At 39.6% G+C, this 24,240-nt stretch overlaps 1 protein-coding gene across 3 annotated transcripts in view; it reads left to right on the top strand.

The window, feature by feature from the left end:
• wnk4a (WNK lysine deficient protein kinase 4a) overlaps positions 1 to 24,240 on the top strand; it is a 45,749-nt gene that overhangs the window by 12,683 nt on the left and 8,826 nt on the right. For 2 of the 3 annotated variants that reach the window (XM_010783514.1, XM_010783527.1), the window contains 13 exons: positions 6,413 to 6,585; positions 6,903 to 7,123; positions 8,364 to 8,521; positions 11,389 to 11,477; positions 12,187 to 12,406; positions 14,136 to 14,493; positions 15,484 to 15,629; positions 16,581 to 16,645; positions 18,560 to 18,695; positions 19,142 to 19,258; positions 21,355 to 21,507; positions 23,612 to 23,663; positions 23,973 to 24,104. In XM_010783514.1, the coding sequence (XP_010781816.1) occupies positions 6,413 to 6,585; positions 6,903 to 7,123; positions 8,364 to 8,521; positions 11,389 to 11,477; positions 12,187 to 12,406; positions 14,136 to 14,493; positions 15,484 to 15,629; positions 16,581 to 16,645; positions 18,560 to 18,695; positions 19,142 to 19,258; positions 21,355 to 21,507; positions 23,612 to 23,663; positions 23,973 to 24,104 (2,020 nt within the window). The remainder of the gene's footprint in view (positions 1 to 6,412; positions 6,586 to 6,902; positions 7,124 to 8,363; positions 8,522 to 11,388; positions 11,478 to 12,186; positions 12,407 to 14,135; positions 14,494 to 15,483; positions 15,630 to 16,580; positions 16,646 to 18,559; positions 18,696 to 19,141; positions 19,259 to 21,354; positions 21,508 to 23,611; positions 23,664 to 23,972; positions 24,105 to 24,240) is intronic. The other variant, XM_010783521.1, reaches the window with a different exon arrangement.

The following is a 24,240-nucleotide window of genomic DNA, read 5'->3' as shown; positions in this document are numbered from 1 at the left end:
AGGTGTCTTTTAAACTGATAACGAGTTCAAACAGGTTCCATTAATACAGTTAACAAGTGGAGGACAGAGGAGGCTCTTAAAGAAGAAGTTACAGGTCTGTGAGAGCCAGAAATCTTGTTTGTTTGTAGGTGACCAAATACTTATTTTACAGAGGAATTTACCAGTTAATTCATTAAAAATCCTACAATGTGATTTCCTGGATTCTTTCCCCCCATTCTGTCTCTCATAGTTGAGGTGTACCTAGGATGAAAATTACAGGCCTCTCATCTTTTTAAGTGGGAGAACTTGCACAATTGGTGGCTGACTAAATACTTTTTTGCCCCACTGTACAAGCAACTGTAGAATAACTATTTTCCATTATCACAAGTTGCCATGTCAGAAGCGCATCAAAAGACAATGATACTGCGCTTATATGTAATGGAAAGAGGTGGATCAGGGGTGTAGCGTGCAAGGAAAAGTTACCAGTTACTGGAAATGTGCCATACAAATCTCGCTTGAAAGGCAAGAGGATTATATAAGAAAAGAGGTCTTACAGGACGGTAGTGTAAGTGCAGAGCAGTTTAGGGAAGCATTTTAAGAGAGGTTTTACTGAGTTGTTAAAGGCAAACACCACACAGGTTAAGAGATGTCAAGAATAACAAAGTCAACACGAAGATATAAGATCTCCTGGTTCTCAAACAGAGGTGATGCAATACTTTCTACGGCACCAAACAGGGAACAACCTCTTACTTGTAAAAATATATTCAAGCTTGACCTATAAACTGACCTGGAAGATTCAATGGTTTTATTGTTGTATGCACAAAAAGCTACAGAGTAAGTGTTGGCAATGAAAGTCTTAAGTCCCAGGCCCGCCAACAATGCAGCATACTATACTTAGGACAGAAAATAAATAAGGAAATTAAATACTGCAGTTAAATATAGTCAAAGCCTTAACCAAGTGGATGATATATTGGCCGATTTTAGCTTATTAATACATATATAAGCAATAAGAAATAGCAGTTCAAATATGCCATGGTAGATTTTAGGTAATTTTAGTTTTCATTACATAGTTTTTCCGCCATACAACATCGAAAAGTATATTTCTCAACTCTTAAATGTGCGGTACAAGTGTATTTTTAACACAATTAAAAAATAAACAAAGAAAGTATATGTGGATATATTGTTATGTGATATTTTAAAATCCCAAATATACATTTTGAACTCAAGACTCCAGTACGGGTCACCTTTACCTGTATTCATATCTAGAAAGATAATCTAAATGAGATGGAAAACACTTTTTACTGATGAAATAAAAGGGATAGCTCTAAGGCAGGTTATTAGCCGGGCGCCACAAGTCAGGTCAGGTTGTCGGGGCGAGGGCAGCAGTCAGCAGCGTCCTGATGAGATTAATGGCTAACCTCCCTCTGCCCACTCCGTTTACAGAACATTTTCTCTTGCAACCAGCACACTGCCACTTCAGTTCTCACCTGCAAAAATCTAAATGCAGCACTGTACCGCTGTAGGTGACTACGTGCATGTTTACACAAAGCGTACTTTAGCCAAAATGGGTATGTCCGTGTTACAGGCATGAGGTCAGACTTGTTTTTCCCTCCTTTTAATCCCCATATCTTGGCGAGCTGGACGTCACCACCTCTGAGACAGTGCAGGTTCCCTCCTGCCTCTGTCATCAGAAGGTCTCTGCTCTTTATCTGCAGGGCTTCTTCCCTGTCAGCATCTGGAATTCAGGAGTGATGGCCTGCAAACAGCCCTCTCAAATATGTTAATGACAGGAAAAAGAGCAGAGAGAATACCTTTTAGTCTCTAAAAGGGTTCAAGCTGAGGTCAAGGTAGATGGGAAAGTATGCCAGATGATTTTCATTATGTCTGGAATACACACAAAATTGTTCCGTGACATTTCATGATCAAAGTCTCTGTCTGCCTTGATCCCATGCTCCATATCTACTATTTATAGCTGCTTTCCCCAGGGCTGCCACTAATATTTATAATCAGGGTTGACTAATCATTACTGTGTTATTCAATTGACCAATTTATTGTCCAGCCCAAATGTCCTCATTTCCCCTTTATTAAGGGACATTTTCTTTTCATCTTATTGTCAACAAATACAACGGCCGCTAGAACAAATTAAACCCTACTAAAGTGTGTTATAACCTTTTTCTTCTTTGCCATAGAGCTTCATTGTTTTTTGAGATAGAGACAGCTTTGTATCCTCACATGTTCGGTCCTTACAACAAACATGGGCACTAGTTTTGAGATAATCCCAAATTCTCGGTCCTGCTGTGGTACTGTATACCTAAAGCATCGAACGTGTGTTAATCCACCACTTAAAATAGTCCCTAACTAAAACCCAACAAACAAATGTTCTCTCCTTTGAGTAATGTTTGCTAAAGACCGCAGTGCCCAACAGTTTATGGAAATGACTCAAACGTAATATTTGTGACAAGATTTATGTCTTCAGTAGGTACTAATGTGTATCTGTAAAATATAAAGAGACATACCAACACATAGTTTTGGTGTTTTCATGGGAAAATATACTATGATTAACATCAATTTCAATGCAGAGTATCCAAGTATTCATGAAGACCTGCATTGAAACCCAAGCTTTAACCTTTAACACACATCCCTGCAGGCTATAAGTGGATCCATTTTTCACTTGCCCTAGTTTTCTCTCCGCATTTAGTCAAGTTTCCTACAGATCCCGCAGTCTGTCCACACTGACTGGAAGTTTTTCCAATCCTGGTCAGACTTACTTCTATCTGTATCATTCCCGTTATAGGCGGCAGTGCACACCACCTGGTTTGGTGCGAATGTGTGCCGACATGTCGTGTTCATGTCCTGGTTGTCATAATAGGACCGCTGACAGGGACTTCTTAATACCAGTGGCTCCTCTACCATCAACACAGCTTATGTAACTCCACTTATGTGGCACCCAGCCCAAATATTTAGAACCCCGGCCAGTGCAGACCCCCTAACTCAACACACACACCTCCCAGCAGCAGCTAAGAATAAAATATCCAGCTGGCCGTATGAGAGAACTTTTACCAGAGGCACGTTCACACACCAATTAACCTAGACTGTTTTTGTGGATATATTAGCTTCTCTATTCAAAATGGCGATGGTTTGTTTATGTGGCTATCCCCTGGATAGCTTTCTCAAAAGTTGCCCAATGTTTTTTTGCCTAATTTTTCCAGAGAGGAGAGGGGAAAGAGAGTGTTGGAGACAGATAGATGCAATCAAATATCCGGTGGGAAAGTTAGATAGCTTTCAACAGAGGATTCCTTCTTTGGGAATTGCCACGGGGCTTGAGACTAAAAGATAAATCATAAAGTTAATTGAAAATGACCATATTAAAAATGAGAGTAATCTATGTAGACTGAGAAACTGGTGGCTGTCATGATGGGAACATCTCAGTCTCAGCTATTTGTCACAGTGTAACTGTGTTTACTGCGAGGAGGCATTGTTACGGTATGTTATCCTGAAATTAGCCTGCACCATTAACAATCGCACAACAGCATAACACGGCTCAAACTCAAGCTTTATTTCCATCTCTACTTAACTTTTCACTACATTTCCCACATCTTTCTCATTTGAAATTAACTATTCTCTAGTTTGGTAGACAGGATTTTGATGAGTCTCATGAAATAATATAAAGTTTGTTCCACCTCAAACATTTTTTGTTCAGAGTTGCCACAGCAGGACTGTTTTCTCTTCCAAGAGCTCCACTGAATTCGCCAAAACTCTTTGCTTCTAGTCTTTTGCAATTATGCCGTCCAGGACGCCAAGCTCTAGTAAGTCCTGCGGTTTTGGAAGTGTCAAAGTCTCCAAGTGTTTCGGCTGCATGCCCCAGCTAAAGCATGTCACACTGACTGTGTGCTGCACACAGCCGCTGCACAGGCGACCATCCACAGGAGACAGAGCTGCACAGGGGTCTGCTGTTATCTCACTTAAGTACACAAATATCCAGATGCACATCAACCCGTAAACCCTCTGACTCACTCATCCTGGCTCACGCCACACTCTGTGTCATGTCGCGTGTGTTTTTTCAAGATCTATAAGATGAATAAACCTCTTTGTCCATGTCTGTAATGGCCATCTTTAAGGTCCTTTAAGCAAAACGAATTGTATGATGTCTAAATTAGATAAGTTAGAAGTGGAACTGACTTATTAAGATGAAGCATGAGCACTTGTTGAAGTAATTAAGCCAATTTACCGCTCATTTATACTTTATGCTACTTTTGCACAACTACATTTCGGAGGGGAATAATGTATTTTTACTGCACTACATCTATCTCAAAGCTTTAGTTACTTTTCGGATTATATCTTAAATGAAAAAACAGGATAATCTTCTACCAAAATGACCATTACTAATGATTTAACTAGAATAATAGGTGTTACACATTTTCTGGAAAATATCCATAAAAAGTTTAAAAGAAAGAGATACAGTAAACATGAATACATTGTATATCACAATATATATAAATATTTGACAAATGGAGACAATTCTCCAAGCAGAAGGTCCCTTGTGATACTTTTATAACATTTCTCTGATAAAATGTGTGTACTTACCCATGTGAGTTTTTACTTAATTTTACTTTGACTTATAATGGAGTATTTTTACATAATGTATTGATACTGTCACTGACATTTTAAACATCACTACTCTAAAATGTTTTCCTTACTTGCAACCATATCATATTTCTGAGGTCTTGCGTATGAGGAATAAGCTGTGGCCTGTCATCGCGTCATAAACCGATCACTATTCACCTAAAAGCAAAACACAGGGTCAGAAGTCGCCTCTGTGTCTTGCCTCCCAGTCCAGGGCCTCATGTTTGAGTTTCTGATGCACAATGACAGCTTGACAGGTGACTGACGCAGGTAAAAAGGCTCCTGCTCTGTGTGCCTTCAGCCCAGGAAGGTCTTGAAACGGGGGGATTGATGCTGTAGCTTAGCGTTAGCAACAGCAGCACCTCTACCTTCACTGGGAAAGAGGAGAGAAAGTAGCGGTCAAGGGGATTGTAAGCATAAACATATACAGAGCATTTTTCCCAGAACTCTACCTCAATGCAGGATTCATGGTTGTGAAGTCTCCCAGGAGTTTTCCACTAACCACCCACCACAGGCACAGTTACTCCAGCAGCAGCTACATTGGGCCATTCATGCTGAAGGAAGCACACAAATGTCTTTGTTCGCTCAGCGTGATTGCAGTGTTTGACTCAGTTTTACCAGGATTTCGGAAACCTCCGCCTTAAATGTGTTAAGTCAGAGGTCCCCTTATTGCAAAAATAAAACTGGAGGGTGGCTCAGATGAATGAACCTGTGGTCTACCAGTCCAGCAGCAAGCGAGTTTGTTAAAGCAAGTGGTTTATCAAACTGGATGTTTGCATGCTCTGCTTATTGATGCCTCTTTACGTAACCGTGCATAACCCTGGCAAAACCAGAGCTCTGCAACTCAGCTGTCAACACGACTGCATGTTTATGGTTGACATAACAATCTCACCTCAAGGTCCATTTGGTGGAGCTTTTAATCATATCACATGGCCTTTATTGTCAGAAGCAGTTTGTCCGTTAAACTGCGGATGTCATATTGGCTCCATTTTGGCTTTAAAGTTGAGTTTCAAAGTTAATTTCTGAGCATGGAAACAAAACGGTCTCACTTCAAGAGAAACTTCTTAGTTTTTGGAGTTTATCAAAAATCAAATGTAGTCTTGCATGTACACATCCTACATGGATAAACAGTTTCATCCTGGTTTTAAGAAGCCTTACCATGCAATATGGATTACTTAGAAACTGGCATGTAAACACATCAAACAGGTTATGGGTCATTCTCCACTATGTGTGCAGATGCAGCCTCAATTCAATTTGTAACTAGACAGCCAGTAAAGCAATAACATATCATATCAACATCTTCCTGCTGGAATAAAAGTGAAAGTCTGACACTGTCTACTGGTGGTAAAGCCAGGAGAGCTTTGCATTCTTGTGAATTTGTATCCTGGTTCCCAACCTCAGGATCATATATTTCTGAAATGAACTTCCCCTAGCTACCAATAACTCCTTCCGTGGGACTGAAAATGACAGTGAGGTGGATAGATCACTCTCTACTGATTGTTACAGGCCAATTAAAACAACAAATCTCCCCCACCAAGGAGAAATTGGCTAAAATAACATGGATACAATGTCTGGCTAAATGAATGACCTGAAACAAAATGGAAATTCTGATTAACAGGCTCATGAATTTCCCCCCAGGCATCAACAAACTGGGTTGGTTCATCTCCAGATGTTATTTAGTCTGTACAAAAATAGATGTTGAAATGTCGAGGAATTTTTAAGACGGACCCACAATGCTTAATGTAAATATCCTGAATAAACTGAAAACCAACTGTGTGTGTAATCCTAACGCCATGCTTTCTCTCTGCAGACCCGCAAGCTGACCAAGGCAGAGCGGCAGCGTTTCAGTGAGGAGGTGGACATGCTGAAGGGCCTGCAGCACCCCAACATCGTCCGTTTCCATGACTCCTGGAAGTCCATGGTGAAGGGCCACAAATGCATCATCCTGGTGACTGAACTCATGACCTCAGGCACGCTCAAAACGTGAGTCTCTCCACCCTTTGAACTGAAGTCCTTCATCAAAAGATACAAACTTAAAAGCAGTAAAACAAATGTTGTAAGGTCACATTTCTCAAATTGCGGATATCCTTTTCCAAATAAAACTCTTCTTATCTTCCATAGAAAGAGGGTATTTGTGTAATGTTTGACAGCTTGTCATTTACTTAAATGATTGAATAGCTCCACTTTGGCTACACAGTTCTTGGGAGAGAATTCAGGAAACTAGCTCGCTTTCAAACTTCCTCCTGGCTGTCAAACATAGCCGAATTATTTCTAGTCTTATCCTCTTTTTTTTCTTTTAGGTACTTGAAGAGGTTCAAGGAGATGAAGCTGAAGCTGCTGCAGCGCTGGAGTCGTCAGATTCTTAAAGGGCTTCACTTCCTGCACACGCGCACTCCTCCCATCATCCACCGGGACCTCAAGTGCGACAACATCTTCATCACCGGCCCCATCGGCTCCGTCAAGATAGGAGATCTGGGGCTGGCCACCCTCAAAAGTGCCTCTTTTGCTAAAAGTGTCATTGGTGAGTGGACGTTTGGTTTATCTACGATTTGAGACTGGATTGCATCTATGACACAGTTCTGTTTAAATCTAACAGTTAATGAAGATTTAAAAACACTTGGGTTAAATGGGCTAAAACACACACAATTTGCCCAATCTTTAGTTTACTACTTCTTTGCTTGAGAGTCTTTACATTTCTCTTGATAATTTCCTCTTTCCTCTTTTCACAAGCATCCCCTTCCTGCACTTTAAAATCATTACTCAATTGGCTTTTTATTTCAATCTGGTTCACCATGCAACATCAAGTGCGTGCAGGGAATGTCATATATCTGACGCTGTATTTAGACTTGTTGATACTTGATTCTTGTAGTAGTGACACTTAAAGAGTTTACTTTACTAATTCCAAATCCAACACTGTATCTCTAATAAGAGCATAAAGAGGAGTTGTTTGATGCTCAATTATTTAGAAAATGGGCTTTATTTGTGTCTCTTTTACTTGAAACAATGAATCAATTCACCAAAGAAATTGATTTGATTGGTTTTGGAACACAATTTCTTTTCTTTCTTCTGATTTGCTTGCACACATTTTATTTACATTTTTGCACTTACATATCTTATCATGAATATAGCAGCATTTGATCTGCTTTGATGTAAGATATTTCCCGTCAGGAGTCAGACCGGAGGTTTCCAGTAGGAGACATGTTTGCAATGTAAGGGTAATAAGATGATAACGCATTATGTCAGTGTCGTTTACACAGGTTGTTAACTGTCCAAAATAATCAAACAAATATTATGTATTTAGGAAACCCTTTCAAATTGTTTATTCCAATAGCATTTGTATCATTTCAACAGCTTAATTGAGCCTCGACAAATTCCACTTTTTCTGTAGATGTTTAACAGATTAGCTCGAGTATATCTGACATTTCAAAGTTACATTTTCTCAGAATATTTAAATTGAACTTGAATTTATAACTAACTTGTCCAGCCTAAATTGAGTGAGTAGTCCAAGTATGTTCAGGAATTGTCGCATACTGAATTGTTGAATCTCAACAGATTAAGCTGTTGAAATGCTAAAAATTCATCTAACCTATTTGTAGGCGTACGATCCAATTAAATTGTTTCCCAAATATTTCCATGACAGTTTAACATGGTGCTAGTGTCCTTTAGGTGGAGCAGTGGGCGGTTACAACTTGAGTTTCTATGTATAGTGGTAGTAATGGAAGAACTGTTGACCTTAACCTCTTCCCTCTGACCTCCGACAGGAACACCAGAGTTCATGGCCCCGGAGATGTACGAGGAGAAGTACGACGAGGCGGTGGACGTCTACGCCTTTGGAATGTGCATCCTTGAGATGGCCACCTCTGAGTACCCGTACTCCGAGTGCCAAAACGCCGCCCAGATCTACCGCAAAGTCACCAGTGTGAGTAAAAAGATGAGGGAGGACCACCTTTTTTTAACCTATATTTAACGTAATTGTCCCCATGTGTTACTTCCATGTGCACACTGGAATTAAACCAGAGAGGACATCTTGTGTATACGTGTGGATATCCTGAATTCTTGGAAAGAAGTGGGGCCCACATGGAATGAAAGCCTCATTTTGTCTATTAAAGGCTTACTTTTGTACAGGGTGCAGAACTGTATCCGACCACTTTCTGCCTTTTAACCGCAATCATGACACAGGATCGCCCATGGTGGAATCAGTGATTGCCACTTTGTTTAACAGTTTTCAAAGACTACTGGAATATTCTCCTTTCCATAAAATAATGCGTGAATGGAAATCTGAAGGGATCTTCCAACACTGACGTTTGCATATTTTCTGCCTTAAATGCTTGTTAAGTTTGACAGAAACATTTTACAGTAAGATATCTGTCTAAGATTAATAATCCAAGCCCAGTGCCCTTAAGACTTAAATTGACGTTGGATTCAGATCTTATCATAAAGTTTTACGCAGATAAAAATAGGGCCTTTCTTAGAAAAAAGACCGGAAGCAGCATTGTGGGTTTAAAGTCCGTGGCATTACAACAGTGGCCTTAGGCTGCCCAATCTCTAGCTGCTCCCGGGCGCCAAGCACAGCGATGACACCACGGTGGGCACGAGCACTGGACGGTAACACAAGTTTGGGAATTTTGGTCTCACTCTCTACTCGCATAAAGAAGACTGTTTCTTTCATGTGCATATGCAAAGCAAACAGTGTCTGAGAGGCGCTGGAAAGTTAGAAAGTGACAACGCCAACAAGTTGGAGTGAACTTGGCTACTCCACAAACAAAACAACATAATAATGTTCCATGTGCAGTCAGGGATAAACGACTTTTAATATAAATTACATTAGCAGTGCATTTTGTTATTTGTTTATGTTTTACATTTGTTTTTGTTTTACATTACGTTTTACTTATATGACTGATTTTGAGTTGAAGTCTCATAGAGAAAGATATATAGCTTGACATGTGAGAGGCAGAACATATACAAATGTAAAGTTCATGGAAAAAGTTTTCCTGGGTGGGTGGTCACAACTGTCCTTCCATTGCCTTGTTCATAATTATTTCATTTCACATCAAATGAAAGAAATGCCTCTTTACTGTGGGAAAATGCCTTTCCCTATACACTACCTGGCCTATACCATTGGCTTTAGTTTGCTTCTATAACAACCTGCATTTTTCTGAAGGGCTCGCCACAAGGTATTGAAACCTGCCTGGAGACTTGCTGCTAATTAGCTTGGGCTGCAACTACAATTTATATTGCTCTTTATTTGTTCTGTTTATCATTTGTTTTGGCGGATTAAAAAAAATATGAAACATTTTAAATAAAAAAATATGAAAATTAAAAATTGAAATAAAAAATATGTAAATGACCAAGATCCTAGATTTGCGTATTGAAATGTTTTTGTTTTGTTTATTATCGTTGAAGCCTAAGAAAACAGCCAATACCAACATTTCATATTGGTTATTTAGTATATAAGTCAGCGTCAAAGAAAACCACATTTTGCTTGTAAGACACAAACATGCTGTATTCTTATTTAAATCATATTGTTTTGGATAATTGGGAAAGAGTGACAAATACAATTTAAATTGAAGGGAAAACATATTTAATCCAAAGGTTCCTTTGAGGCCAATAAAAACTAATCAAACAAAGAAACATCTGTGCTCCACTTTAGATCTCCTAAATCACATTTAATATGCAAGATAACATTTCAGTGATTCAATTTTTTTGTGTTTTTGGGTGAAATGATTATGTAAGCCATTAGAATGCATTTTCTAAAGCTCAGTGTCAACATACCAGTTACGGTTGAGGAAAACGTTGAGAAAATGAAGCAGAAATATCTCTAAAGAACAGTATTTGGGGTCATAACAAGAAAGACAGCCATTACTGTGTGAAATGTAATTCTGTAAATGTGATAACCAAGTGCGTAGCTCAGCCTTTTTTCTGGTTTTGACCTATCATCAGCTGGTTGCTTGGGTATGTCTAGGCAAAACATCTTTTGACCTCGACTCTTTGCTTTCTTATCAGAGTTTTTATTTTACAGCGATGGTAGCTCTGCTTCAATCTGAGTACATTCTCATGATAGCATTCAGGAAAACTCCCTTCTTTAATATAAGTGTGTAGTCCTGTCTGAATAGTTTATGTCTTTAGATAAACTTAGCCTACAAGCTCCAGCTGTCAAGAAATACCTTGAAGGAGGAAGGAGAGCATGTTGGGTTTTTTCCATGTTCATTAGCTCTTGCTATTGTTCCATTCTGGTGTTGACATGATCGCAGAGCCGAATGTCATGCAGGCTGGTGGCCGATGTCACAAAGCCGAGGATTAGGCTAACATGCAGTGCAGATGGGAGTGGCTGGCAGGAGAACTGTGGACAAGGAGGAGGTCATTGCTGCTGATCACTTATTCTATCTTCCTCTGGCACTTGTTAATTCAGTATGAAGCCATGCTGATAATAATAATTAACTATTTTATAGCACATTACATACAAGAAAAACTGTTTTACAATACGAAAAATATACATAAAATTGCATAAAAACAGGGACAGAATGCATGGAGAATAAAAATAAAAATAGGATTAAAATTAAGACGAAATAGAATACATAAGATGTTTAACAAAATAAGGAAAATAAAACCCTTTGAATAAAAATAAAAACAATAAAGACAGAGTTGAAATATTGAAATATTACGTTCATTAACAGCATCACAAAGTCTCAGTTCTTCTTCTTCTCAACATCATGGGTGAGATTTAGGCAGAAAATAAGAAAGTACTTCCCACATACAGATTAAGTGTGTTTTTTGTTTTTTTGACAGGGAATGAAGCCTGACAGTTTCTACAAAGTCAAAGTCCCCGAGCTCAAGGAAATCATTGAGGGCTGCATTCGTAATAACAACGATGAAAGGTATGTCGAAACATATACTATGATCAAGAACAATTTATAGAGTGCACTACTCCCTGTTCTGGGAGTTATTCCAGCCCATAACTCCTGTAAACTCTAACAGTATATTAAGACCAAAATCCATAGAAAGTCCAAAAAGGCCTTAAATGTTAAATGTTTGGGGAAAGAATAACAAACTAGTTAAAATAAAAAAGGGCAATTAAAGATTAATTGCATTCAAATGTTTTTTTCTGTCATTTTGACTTGAGAATGACACAACGTCACCTACAACTTCAGTTTTGAGAAACCTGGGATTCTGCTTCCACATCTTGCTTAGTGTAGACATGAAACAAAGAGGCATCAGTATGGTCTCAGAAACAAAACTACATTTGCAAAACCAGGAAGATTACATTGTTATTAGACATCTTTACGACCATGCTTTTGAAGATTGATGTGATTTTGCACAACATCCCGTTTTAGGTGTACATGTAAAATAGGAGAAAAACAAATCTAATAACATGATTGAAAACAAGTTCGGCAACACTTTGTAAGACATTTCTCATAATTCTTATTAAGCCGAATCGGATACTGCTGCAGGATGCAATTCTCCAAACTGATGTGTTTTTTGTTAAGTTAAGTTATGGATGATTAGAAGTTATTAGAAACAACTTTAGTACAAGGTGCAACAACTCTAAACCAATCCTCTCTAACTGGTTGTCTTCCTATACTGCAGGTACACTATTCAGGACCTCCTGGAACACCCCTTCTTTCAAGAGAACAATGGCGTCCATGTGGAGCTGGCAGAGGAGGACGACATGGTGAAGTCGGGCCTGAAACTGTGGCTGCGCATGGATGACACCAAGAAGCTCCAAGGGAAGTACAAAGAAAACAACGCCATCGAGTTCCTCTTCGAGCTTTACAAAGACGTGCCCGAGGAAGTGTCTCAGGAGATGGTAGGCCAACACATGAAGACTGTATATTGTGAGGCCCCTTAATGATTTACTGACCCAGTTTGTAACCATTAGTGAGGAAATTGAGTAATTGATCCCAGATCAACAGATCTTCAGCCACACATACACTGCCTCTAGATGTATGATAACAGCTTTTTATAGGTTTTCTGGGGGAGTGCGGTCTGGATATGTAGTTAGTATTGACCTATTTTTCTTAACACAATTAAGCCTCAAATTCCTCCCAACAAAATAAGGATACAATGCGGTTGGATGACAACCTAAATGTAACTCAGTTATAATGTTTGTTGTAGCTTATTATAGTAGATGTGAAGAGTTTGCAGCACATTTCAGTGTTGCATCCCTGTTCTTTTTGTGCTGAGTTCAGCACTTGATACAAACAAATTTGTTAACAACAACGGGTGGGCTTCTCTAGAAGTTTTCTGTTGTGAATCTTACTTAACAGGTAGATATTTTTGGTTCCCCTTTGATTAACATATAACATCAGCCGTGGCGTACCACAAGGCTCGAACCTAGGCCCAGCCCATTTTATTCTGTATGTGCTGCTCCTTGGTATTGCCATAAGGAATAATAAACATATGAACAATTTATGTTATGTTAAGTTATATTGATTATACTCCACTCTCCTTCACTTTGCCTCCTGATGACACAAGGCCCTATTGATGCCTACCACAAGAGCATTTTAGACATAAATGCTTGGATGGCTCAGAACTCAATTCTGTTGACCAGGACAGAACTGAGGCACAGAGAGAGGAACTTATCTCTGAACGAAAGTCACTGGCCCAGGTTTCATGCTAATAACATATCTTCATTGACTCTCATTGAATCATAAAAACTGCTTTTGTTTATTCCCTTACTCGTCTAATATGGTACTCTGTAGCCATTTATTTTTCTCCAAATTTCCTTTGGATGAAGTTAATTTTATTTGTATTGTTATGGCAATAATAATAGTGTTATGAAAATCAGACAATGTGACAGCTCTATTTCCAATGCTAAGCTAACATTGCATCATGGAGTCTGACATCAAAAGTGATATAGACATTTATTTTTTTGTTCTGTATTTTGACACTTGACCCCAAACTGTCATAGCAGCCTCACTAATGCAGTCCAGAATCATAAGGCTTCTTTTAACGCTTCTGTCATGTCTGCAGAAACTTAGAAATGTGCTCCAGATCATAAAGAGAGCCCATGCAGGGTGCGTCAAGGGCGGTTTGAAATGTGAGAGTGTGTCAGGAAGCAGCCGAGGTCACATCTTAATAATATAATGACTCTCTTGCTTGTTACGCAACAGGCCCTTATGTCCTTCAGAACCCCCTTCTTAGAGGTCACATTTAATGAAAATGCAGGCCACAATTCCTTACTTGTTTACCTCTTTGTGGTAGTTTTCATCAAGATCAAATTTGGTATCAGCAGGGGACATCTAGTCCGTCCAATGTTCTGTAATCTGACTATGTGTTGAGTGGCAAGTTTGGACTGAGTGTCTGGTGCACTGGCCGTTAGAGGAGCCTGTTTAAGACAGGTGAATGCAGTCTGTGTGTGTGTTGATTTAACTGTTGTTAGCACAAAACCTTTAGTCAAATCAAAGGAGTGACTGTTGGTGCCGCAGCTTGCGTGATCAGTGCAACACTTCTACGTACATTATCCACACAATTGACTTTGATTTAAGCAAATGTGTTTATGTTTTGCCCTGACTGAGCTCTGTCTTGTTATGCAGGTTGTACTTGGTTTTGTGTGTGAGGCAGACTTCAAGCTGGTGGCCAAGGCCATACGGGACAGGGTCGCGGCCATCAAGCGGCAGAGGGAGAAGCTGAGACGCCTTGCGGAGGAGCGGAAGAAGAAGCAGGAGCGAGAAGCCTTAGAGGAAGAAGCAGAGATTAACTCTGCGCTACATAAAGTCAGCGATGTGGTTGCAAGAGAGTCCCCATGCATCCCGGCCCTGAAATCTCCGGCCCCCTTACTGTCCCCTGTCACCAGCTCTGTGGACTCTGGAGTCAGCTCCAACTACCCCGCAGAGCCTGAGGAGGCAGACCAGCACTTCCACATCCGCCACAACAGCCTGTCCTCTGCTAACTGTGAGCCGCCTCTTATAGCATGAAAGTTTGTTCACACTCCTGATCTGTGGTCATTTTTTATTTCTTTATTTAAACCCTCTAGGATTAGGAAACACGTACAAAACCAATTGGATAATTGAAAGTGATCCAATTTGTTTTGCAGCACCACAAGTCCTTAAAGTGACAGTTCACCCAAAAAGCTAAAATACATAATTGTTCCTCTTACCCATATTGCATTTTATCAATCTGCATTGTTTTGCTTTTGCATTATTTTAATGAAGTCATATACTTATGCTATATTTTAAATAAAACCAACTATATCAGACTGTAACAATAAATAACAAAGCAAAGATCCCAAAAATAGTCATTACATTTAAAATCAAAATAAATCTGCAATAACTGTAAGATTTATGTATTGTAAAAAGTACAATATTTCCCTCCGAAAAGTTCTAAAAAGTGTCTTAAAATGTAAATACTCAAGAAAAGTCTTTGAGCAAATGTACACACAAGGTTACATTTCACCACTGGATACAGAAACTGTACTTCTACTAATAGTGTGACTATGATCATGTTCTACTCACACGTGCATCAGGTGGGTCTGTTCTTTGACCCCTCAATTTGATTTGATGTCGTTTTTCCGTCAAGAAGTCATCATAAAAAGTTAAATTGTACTGAAAAGGAAGCAGTTCTGTTCTCAGAGCACATGGGAAGCATACAGCGAAATGTGAAACTGGATAACTCAATTATTCAGTCCCTGGCAGTGTTATCCCATTGTGTGTGTCCACATGAGTGCTTTCATTAAATGCATGCATTTGTCCAAATAAATGCTCCTGTATGGCTCCAGAGCAGTGTTAATCCATATTGTTATAAATTGTTATTGTTTGTGTGTGGTATGACTGAGTTTGGGGTCATTACATGTGTTATTTCAGGTCATGTGTGTGTGTGCCTGAGAGTGTGTATGGTACACAGTTGGTCACATGCTAACGGCTTGTGTCTGTATATTTGAAACAGCTGACTGTGAGACGGACGGCTATCTGAGCTCCTCTGGGCTTCAGGATCCTCTGGAGGCTGGCAGCTTCAACGCGACCCCTCCCACCACGCAGACCGACAACCATTCTGCAAATGGCCTTCCCATCCCAGCGCTCCGCTTCCCGTCGGTGAGTGGTCTCAGTGAAGAATCTGTCATCAATGTGGGAAGCGTGGCGGGGGCTATAGCGGGAAGCATGACTTTAAAGGCTTTATGGGACCTCCATCATCATTACTTGGTCTAATACAGTGCTGACAGAGAGCTATGTAAACAGTGTATGGTTGTAAAGTAACCCCTGATAATAAGGTACACAAAACCTTCACCAATCATAACTCTCTACTATTTAATTACAAGGTTAATAAAGATTTTACCAAAACTAATGAATCAATAACCCTCCAAGATAACTTTTAGTCACTGAAAATTGAAAAATATAAGAGGTCGTTTTAAGCTATCTTGAATTTTCACCCTATTGAGAAGCTTTAAAAGTGTACCAGTAATTATTTTCCTCCCAACCAGGATTAATTTTTTTCAGGACATTTAGTTTTACATTTGCATAGCTAAAGATGTCCTTTGTTGTTGAAGTTGAGTTTTACGGGCTCAGAAGGTCTGTGCTTGCTTTAAGCTTAATGCTTTTTTGAGATATTTTTTGACCAATATTAAAGTATGGGAAAAATATGAACTAGATGAAAATCAGGGGAAAATAATATCCAAGCCAAATTACAAGGCAATCCATCCAAAAGCTTAATTTATGATTAATAATTTACTCTGCACCAAAGTGGTGGATTGCCAGAAGATTGCCATCCCTGGTTAAAACGATGACGTTAGTGCCAATTTTATGAAAGCATCTGCCAAATTGAAGATAAATAATTGATGCATAAGTAGTGCTACATTTGGGAAAAAATTAACATTTAGTGTAAAAGAAAAAGATTTGAAGAAAATCTATCAATCACTTAAGCACTGAAAATCCAGACCATGAAACATTTTCCCTGGCACTATCTTTTTCTAAACCTTGAATGGAAGAAGACATCATTAAAAGTCTTTCACCTTTGTTTCTCTAACCACTTCCTTCATTTATTCATAGAGTATTGCAGTATCCAACAGCACAGAACACGGCTCCCCGAGCGGCTTCAACTCTCCCGTGGAAAGGTAACGTTCTGCAGCCTCCTTCTCAAACCAAGAAACAGTGGAGTTCAATAGTCTTTATTTGGGTTAGAGGCCAGAAAATCAATAAGAATGTAGTAGAACTGTCTGGCCTTCCTCCTATAACTACTCCTCCTCCTCCTCCTCCTCCTGCACATCTGTGGGGCTGAGACAACAAGCTTGATGCAATGGACAGGCTCTCCTGTGTTTTTATTCCAGAGGCAGCGTGGACCCTCGCAGGGTTTGGTGTGATGTTGTGGAGGCCCTGTGTTTCATGTTGAGGCAGAGAGGGGCTTTATTATGGCATTAGAGCAAAACAATGGACGAGCAGTGTGTGTGTGTGTGTGTGTGTGTGTGTGTGTGTGTGTGTGTGTGTGTGTGTGTGTGTGTGTGTGTGTGTGTGTGTGTGTGTGTGTGTGTGTGTGTGTGTTATTCAGGCTATCTTGAGCTTTTATTCATATTTTTTCCCATGCATAAACTGAGATCATTTCTAAGACGGCAAATACATTGTTCTTTATTCCTACATAAAATATTTAGCGTACATATTTTAAAAAGAAAAGCAGCTAATCCATTCTCAAAATCATTGTCAAAACATCTTAAAATGAATATGTGCGTCCAGTTGTTCCCTATTTTTGAGCCAATACTAAGAGTATAATGTCAAAATGCCTGTATAACTCAGCTCAGTTTATCCCCTATAACTGAGTTTATCCGGCCTGTCAGCAGCCAAATGAAACAAATGTCAAGTCCATTTGATTATCAGGTTTCATAACAACCTAGCAAGCACTATTTATATTCCATTAATGAACTCCTCCTCTGCGAAAAGCCTCAGATTACTCATGAGCAGAACTGCATTACATTGTGGCTTGCAATATTTACGCAAATCTTATTTTGTCCATGTACTTAGTGTTTAAAGGTGAACACAGACTTGACTCTGAACTAAAGTTACCCAAGGTTTTTAAATAGAGACTGGGGGACGTTGCCAACCAGCAGGCCTGTAAATATCTGCCGCCTGCACTGGAGAGGTGGATGGAGTGGGAGTCCAAAAAGACCCAGGAGACACAATTAGCTGAGCCAAAAAGCTTTTTATAAAAACCCTGAATGTTCTCCAGGTTCCCTGAAACCTCAAACTTGTTCATTGTATAAATACAACGGAGCACATGGAAGACGAACACCATGCAGCTTCTTAAAGACTCTGAGCAGGCCTCGTTAAATGCTATTGTTTAACTCTGCTGTTTACACCCATGAGACATGCCACTGTAACACATCAAGGCTTTATTTGACACTTCAGAGAGCTGTTTATTATTATGTGTGATGCCAAGACTATCAGAGATCATGGATGTGCAATACAGTTGTGTTGTACATGAGGAAATACTTCAGAATTTCTGCCTGAGAAATGTTTCAATTGCTTTTTGAGGTATCTTCCGGAAGATGATTCTGGCAAGGCATAAGGAAAAAAATAAGAGGGAGATTTTTTCTTTATTTTTGCATTTAAAGATTAAAGTTAGAATGATGTGAATACATTTGGAATTCCCAACTCATTGCTAGTCATTTATTTAAAAGAAAAAGGTCTGAGGAGGAAGCTAGGAAGATTTGTATTTAATTTGCAGAATAAGTCAAAAGTTGAAATGCCTTTTTAATAATAACTTCCCAATATTGAGAATTAAGTTTGAAATCCAAAAGTTAAAGATATGTTGAAAAACCAAGTTTAAAATATGAAGAGATTAGTCAAAATGTTGAGAATAAAGTTTCAAATTCACAAACTTTTTGAAAAGAAAACTAGATTAAGCTCATATACTGTGTCATTTCAACTTTGTTCACGAAAAGCACAAATATATTCCTCCTTTCTTTTGAATTCCTGCTATACCTCGCCCTCTCCGAAGTATTTCTAACTAGTAGCTTTTTTGATGTATTTCTCTGCAGCTACGCCTCCGATGTGACCTCAGGCTTGAGTGACGGCTACGAGGGCCTATCAGAGAAGAACGAGAAAACAGCCGCGAAGCGAACAGCTGGGAAGCTTTTCAAAAGGAGGGCTCGCTCAAGGCTGCGCATCACAGGGGTACGATAAATCACAAGTTTTGTTTAATTACAACACAGCACAAGAACATCATAAACAAATAAATCAGCTAGATTGAATGATTAGATTATCTGATTTATGTTATTTATGAGGGAGCAGAAAAGCTCCACCCGGAAAATGGGACTTCATCAGTCTGTTCTTCCCCTCGGCAACCGCTGTACATTTCTCTCCGGATCAGCACACTGTGGTCTTTTAACGTTTGCACTGGAGACAAACAGATCATGCATAACCACATGTGCATTCAGCGGTGCAAAGAGGGCATCGTTCAGCACACATAACCGCGGCACATTTTACAGTAAATGACCCCGTGTTTGCTCACACAGAAACATGCATACAGAAGCACATTGTTTTCCTGTTTAATGTGGCTCAGTGTTTGACCAGGGTAAGCAGAAAGCTGTCATTATCATTGATCCTGTCCGTCTCTGCAGCTCTCTGATAAAGTGGACCGGGTGGTCGAGTGTCAGCTGCAGACGCACAATGACAAGATGGTAACCTTCAAGTTCGACCTGGATGGAGATAACCCCGAAGACATCGCTGCTGTCATGGTGAGCCTTTACTGGTCCTTAATGATCAACAGGAACCATATTCAGATAGTTCTTAATAAAACACTTTAATCAATTAAAAAAAAACTTTTAACGGGCCCTATTGTGTTAATGTTCAGGTTCATATTTGTATTTAGTGCCTCTACTCTACTGTGACATGTTTCCATGCTTTAATGTTCAAAAAGGTCTTTCTTTTTCTCATACTGCCTGTGCTGCAGCACCTCTTTTCACCCTCTGTCTGAAACCAGAGCCAAGTCTGCTCTGATTGGTCAGCTGGCCGGCTCTGTTGTGATCCCTCTGGAGGGAACTTTGGGATTTTAGCCTTTGCAGACCATTTACATGCACACAAACCTATGAAACACACTACAGGAAAAGGGTTAGGGTTAAACCCCAAAAGCATAAAAGGGCCCCTTTAGTGTTCCACAGGTACCATATTCAGAATCTCAATGATAAAACACTTTTATTAACTTTAAAAAAAACAAGGGTGTCTTTTGTTTTCGATTAAGTTATTTACTTTATCGGTGAATGATATTGAATGTTTGTGAAATTTGGTTCTGGATTAGTTGATTATATTTTGGAGATGATTCCAAGCTGCGAAAACCCACCTTTTCTTTCTCTATTTTTGTCACTTTAACTAATAAATAAGTGCTGATAGAGTCTCGAATCAACACCTTAGGAAATGTGTCTGGTAGAATGTATCTTTTAGTGGTAAATTCTCAAAAAAAGAATTGTTTATAAAGCAGAAGTTGGAACTTTTTGATAGATAAAAATGATTCCACACATAGATTTTTCTCAGTATAACACTTGATTGATCATACTGACATTTTGATCCCTGTAGTCCAAACCTTATTCAGAGAGTATTTATAGCTTGAATGTGGAGCTTGAACACAATACACATGGAGAAATAAAGGGGACTTTACACAATGGAACTAATATGTGGAACTAGTGTCTGTAAGATAATACACCTCCTGGCACTTTAGAGGATTCAGAAATAAACAAAAGATTCACTCTGTCAGCTGATAAGTCTTCCAGATTCCTGTATCTCAGCTGAACGTACACATGCTTCATTGTGCATCCAGTTAACAGCCTTTTGTTTGTCGCTCCTATATCTGTCTGATATTATATCTTATGTCTGTGAAGTGAGTGACGCAGGTGAGCATCCCCCTGTTGCTGTCGTTACTAACATCATTACAGGCTGAGGCTTGGAGAGGTAGTGGACACGATGAGGCAGAGCTGAATGTACTGTGAGCCTGACTCTAGGAACACAGTGGGCTTTTGTTTACTCAGTCCTGGGCGCAGCAGGGTTGCTTGGCATCCCAACAGGCTGTGGTTATCAGTCCAGGGTTTTAAATGAGCTGAATTATGCCATGCTAACAGTTAGGTCACCACACCCCAACCCACAATTCACAGCAAAACCTCTCCCAACAAAGTGCTGTAGTGTGGATTTACATGAGATGATTCATGTACTTTTTCCCAAGAATAATCATTTGCTGAGAGGAGGAAAGATTTCATAGATGGACACAACAATATACAACAAGAACATCTTGTATTCACGGAAGCACATTTTCTTCTACTGTATTTATTTATTTACAGTGGGGGAAAGTACATCTAGTCACGTACTGTCTTTAAGAACCATTGTACGGCACTTTTATTTTTACTTTGTTTATTTCTGGTTGTAATTTGTGGTAGTGTTAAATATATATAGAATACTCTATCCTTATTTAGTTTGAAATTTGGTGCGCAATATATTATCAACACCTCTCAATATAATGAAATCCATTTCAATACCACAAAGCAACCTCAATAATAAACATATCATTAAATGAATACCTAATTTATTGCTGAGCTGTTGGATCGCATTAAATGTGACCCAATACCTAATAAAGGTATATCATATCAAAACATAACTCTCAGGATCTGTTTTCTTACACGTTTGGATACTTTATATCCTTTTTGCTGATGACACCGGTATACTTTAACATACATTTAAAGGCCAAAAATATAATAGAGTATATCCCATTGTGGTATTGCTGCTTTTTTTTCTTTACCAAACTAGAGAATCTAAATGCTTCTTTCATCGTTGTCCTTGCGTCTTCTAGGTGCACAATGAGTTCATCCTGCCATCAGAGAAGGAGGGCTTCATCCACCGCATGGGCGACATCATCAAGCGTGCCGAGGCTCTGATGGCCAAAGAGCAGCCGGTCCTCCTCCCTGCTTTCCACAACGGGGTGAACTCATTGTCTTCCTCACAGGTCAGCAGCAGAGCCAACAGTCACCCTCATCACAGATCAGAACAAAGGAAATAACTGAGCGTTTGTTTGACTATGCTTTCATAAATTACATAGTGAGCCTCACTGAAAGGCAGACTCATAAATCAAATGGAGAGAAGTGCTTCCTACCTAGGTAGAGTGCTTTCTACTCTGTCCATAATCCCTCCTGAGGCCTGCCCTTAGATATCCAAGGTTAATGGTTCTTAATGCCACCTGAGGTACTTCTTTCATGTAGAACAACATGTTACTAAAAGCACTACTGTCATAAACCCGTGTGATTTGTGGAAACAATCCCCCCGCCTGCTTTTTAAAAACATTTATGTGTTGCCACAACCGCAACCCCATTCCAGGGCTTACACCATAATGAACTTTCCAGCGTAACTGCCCACATTGAATGCGTAGAATAATTTATGTTTGGATTCATTAAGATGTTCTGGATTAACATTCTGTGAAACTGTAAAATGACGACTTCCAGGAAGAACAAAAAGAGTTGTTCAGAGCCGTCCTGTACGAGATATGACGTAATGCCTACTCAGATACAGTATGTCTGCTTAAAGGAGGTGTCTGTTCTGCCAGGATGTGTTCCATTTTGTAGAACAAAATTTCCTCGTGCCCGTCAGTAAAATGATCTAACATGTTTTTAAACACAATGTGCGGTTGAGTAAGAACAGTAAACCTCCACAGCCAGCTAGCTACCTTTTGTTTGCCATGTTTCCGACCCGTTGGCTACATAATTAGCCTGAACTTCAGTGGTCAAATCTCTCCTGGATCCACTCCAGCAGCTGATTAAAAACACTGCATGGTCCACATCCCGTAAGGCTCATTATGGCTGCTCCTCCCAGCACTGTCCAGCAACAAAATAAAAGAACAAACTGGTGGAAGTGGGGAGAAACCCACAAGCACTCCGACTCATCTGTCTGTCTCTGATCCGGCCTTAGTAGCACTAAGGTAGGGCGCTATTCTGAGAGTTTTTGGAAGAGACACTGTGTACAAACGGAGCTTGAATACCTGGAAAGCTATGGTTGTTGTTTGGCTCTTGCTTGTTTCATCCACCCACCGCTTGAGAACAGGAGTATTAATCTGCAGCTCTGTGAGGACAGAGATTTGAGCTAAATGCTAACAAACTAATGTGAAGCAGGTTTTCTGTTTGCAATTTGCATCATCGTAATTGAGCTGGTTAGCATGTTTACGTTTGCTAATTAAGACTAAACCCAAAGTAAAGCTGCGCAAATCCATCTAGAAGATGTTGTAATGTGTCACAGGATACTATTCATCATCTAGTTACCATGATATGGGAGCCCATTACTGTCAGAAAAAAGAAAGAAAAAGAAAACTTAGCCATGTTATGACATTTCTGGTCTGCGGTTATCACAAAAAATAGGCCTCATTTAGAGATACTAAATCAGATCACAGTGGCAATCTAGACTTTTCATAAACTGGCACAAAGATGTAGCAATAGTTTCTGCTAACCGGTTAATAACATGGGATATATTATGGGAACAAATCCTCACAAACTAACAGCAGTTTCTTTACGGCCGTCTTAGAGGTCAGGCCTCAGAGTCAGCTACATTATCTGACGTCTGAGGATGTTACGGTTCCCTCTGTTTAAAGGGGCATTAAAAGGACTCATGAGGAGGGACGAACCAACTCGTGAAAACTGTTGTTAAATTCCTTCTGTGGATAGAGGGATACCCAACAATTGTCACTTAGCTGAAAGTCTGTATTACTAATGTGGATGTGAAGTAAACAAAAAAAGGAGAACACCATAGTAGGTTGCATCTTACTAAGTTGCATTATGGGAAGTGTAAAACCTATTGTTGTTGGATCTTGACTCATATTGGGGACATTTATGAAATCTCATCTGCTGCAACAGTTTTATTTATTCCGTATCTGCATTTAAGAAGTCTCCCCATTTCATTGAATTTTAAAGACACAAGCTATAAAGAACAATTACTAAAGTATTACTGCAACTTTGATCCACCTATTATTGTTGGCTATCAACCCTGCAAAGTCGTTTTTAACTGCAGCTGAATCATACCATGGTTGAATATTAAGATCAAATTGTATCAAATGTGCTCTTTTACAGCCAAATTTGCACAGTCACACCCTTCCTCGAACACACTCCTCTTCTCTACCTGGTAAGTCTCACGTCGGGTAAAATTCTGCCAACAAGAGTTTGATTTGATAATCGAGTCGTTTTAGCAGTAGTGAGCAGTAGAGTGAATGAATACTTAGGACTTTTCTGTCTGCCATTTTTCTTTTAACCATGTCATAAAATTCACCAAGTAACATTAAGTGTGTGTGAACTGCTTTCTCACAGCATGTCAGATTAACGTTCATTTGTTTCATTCATCATTTCTAACCGTGCATGATCATTGTGTGTGTGTGTGTGTGTGTGTGTGTGAATGCTCATCATCATCCATTCATGCATGTGTGTCTTGTCATAGACTTCAGTGTGGCTAACCCCAGCGTAGGGCTACGTGGCTCTCCCCTGTGCCCCAATGGAGACTTCTTCAGTGCAGACATTACTTCACCTGGGCGACCTCTGTTACGCTCACAGTCTTTCCACAACGCCCCAGGTAAATGGCCCTCGGGCCCTCCCTCTGGTGCCTACGTGAAGAGGCTGCGCATTGTTTACTGTTTCAACACACTGAAAAATTGTTACAGTCCTTTGGCAAAGAATAAGTTAGCTCAGCTACCTCATAACCCCCCCCC

Source organism: Notothenia coriiceps, unplaced genomic scaffold (genome assembly GCF_000735185.1).
Source record: "Notothenia coriiceps isolate Sejong01 unplaced genomic scaffold, NC01 NC01_scaffold00000664, whole genome shotgun sequence".
NCBI classification, from domain to species: domain Eukaryota; kingdom Metazoa; phylum Chordata; class Actinopteri; order Perciformes; family Nototheniidae; genus Notothenia; species Notothenia coriiceps.
Note: the sequence above shows the minus strand (reverse complement) of the source record. Positions and strands in the feature narration are given on the sequence as shown.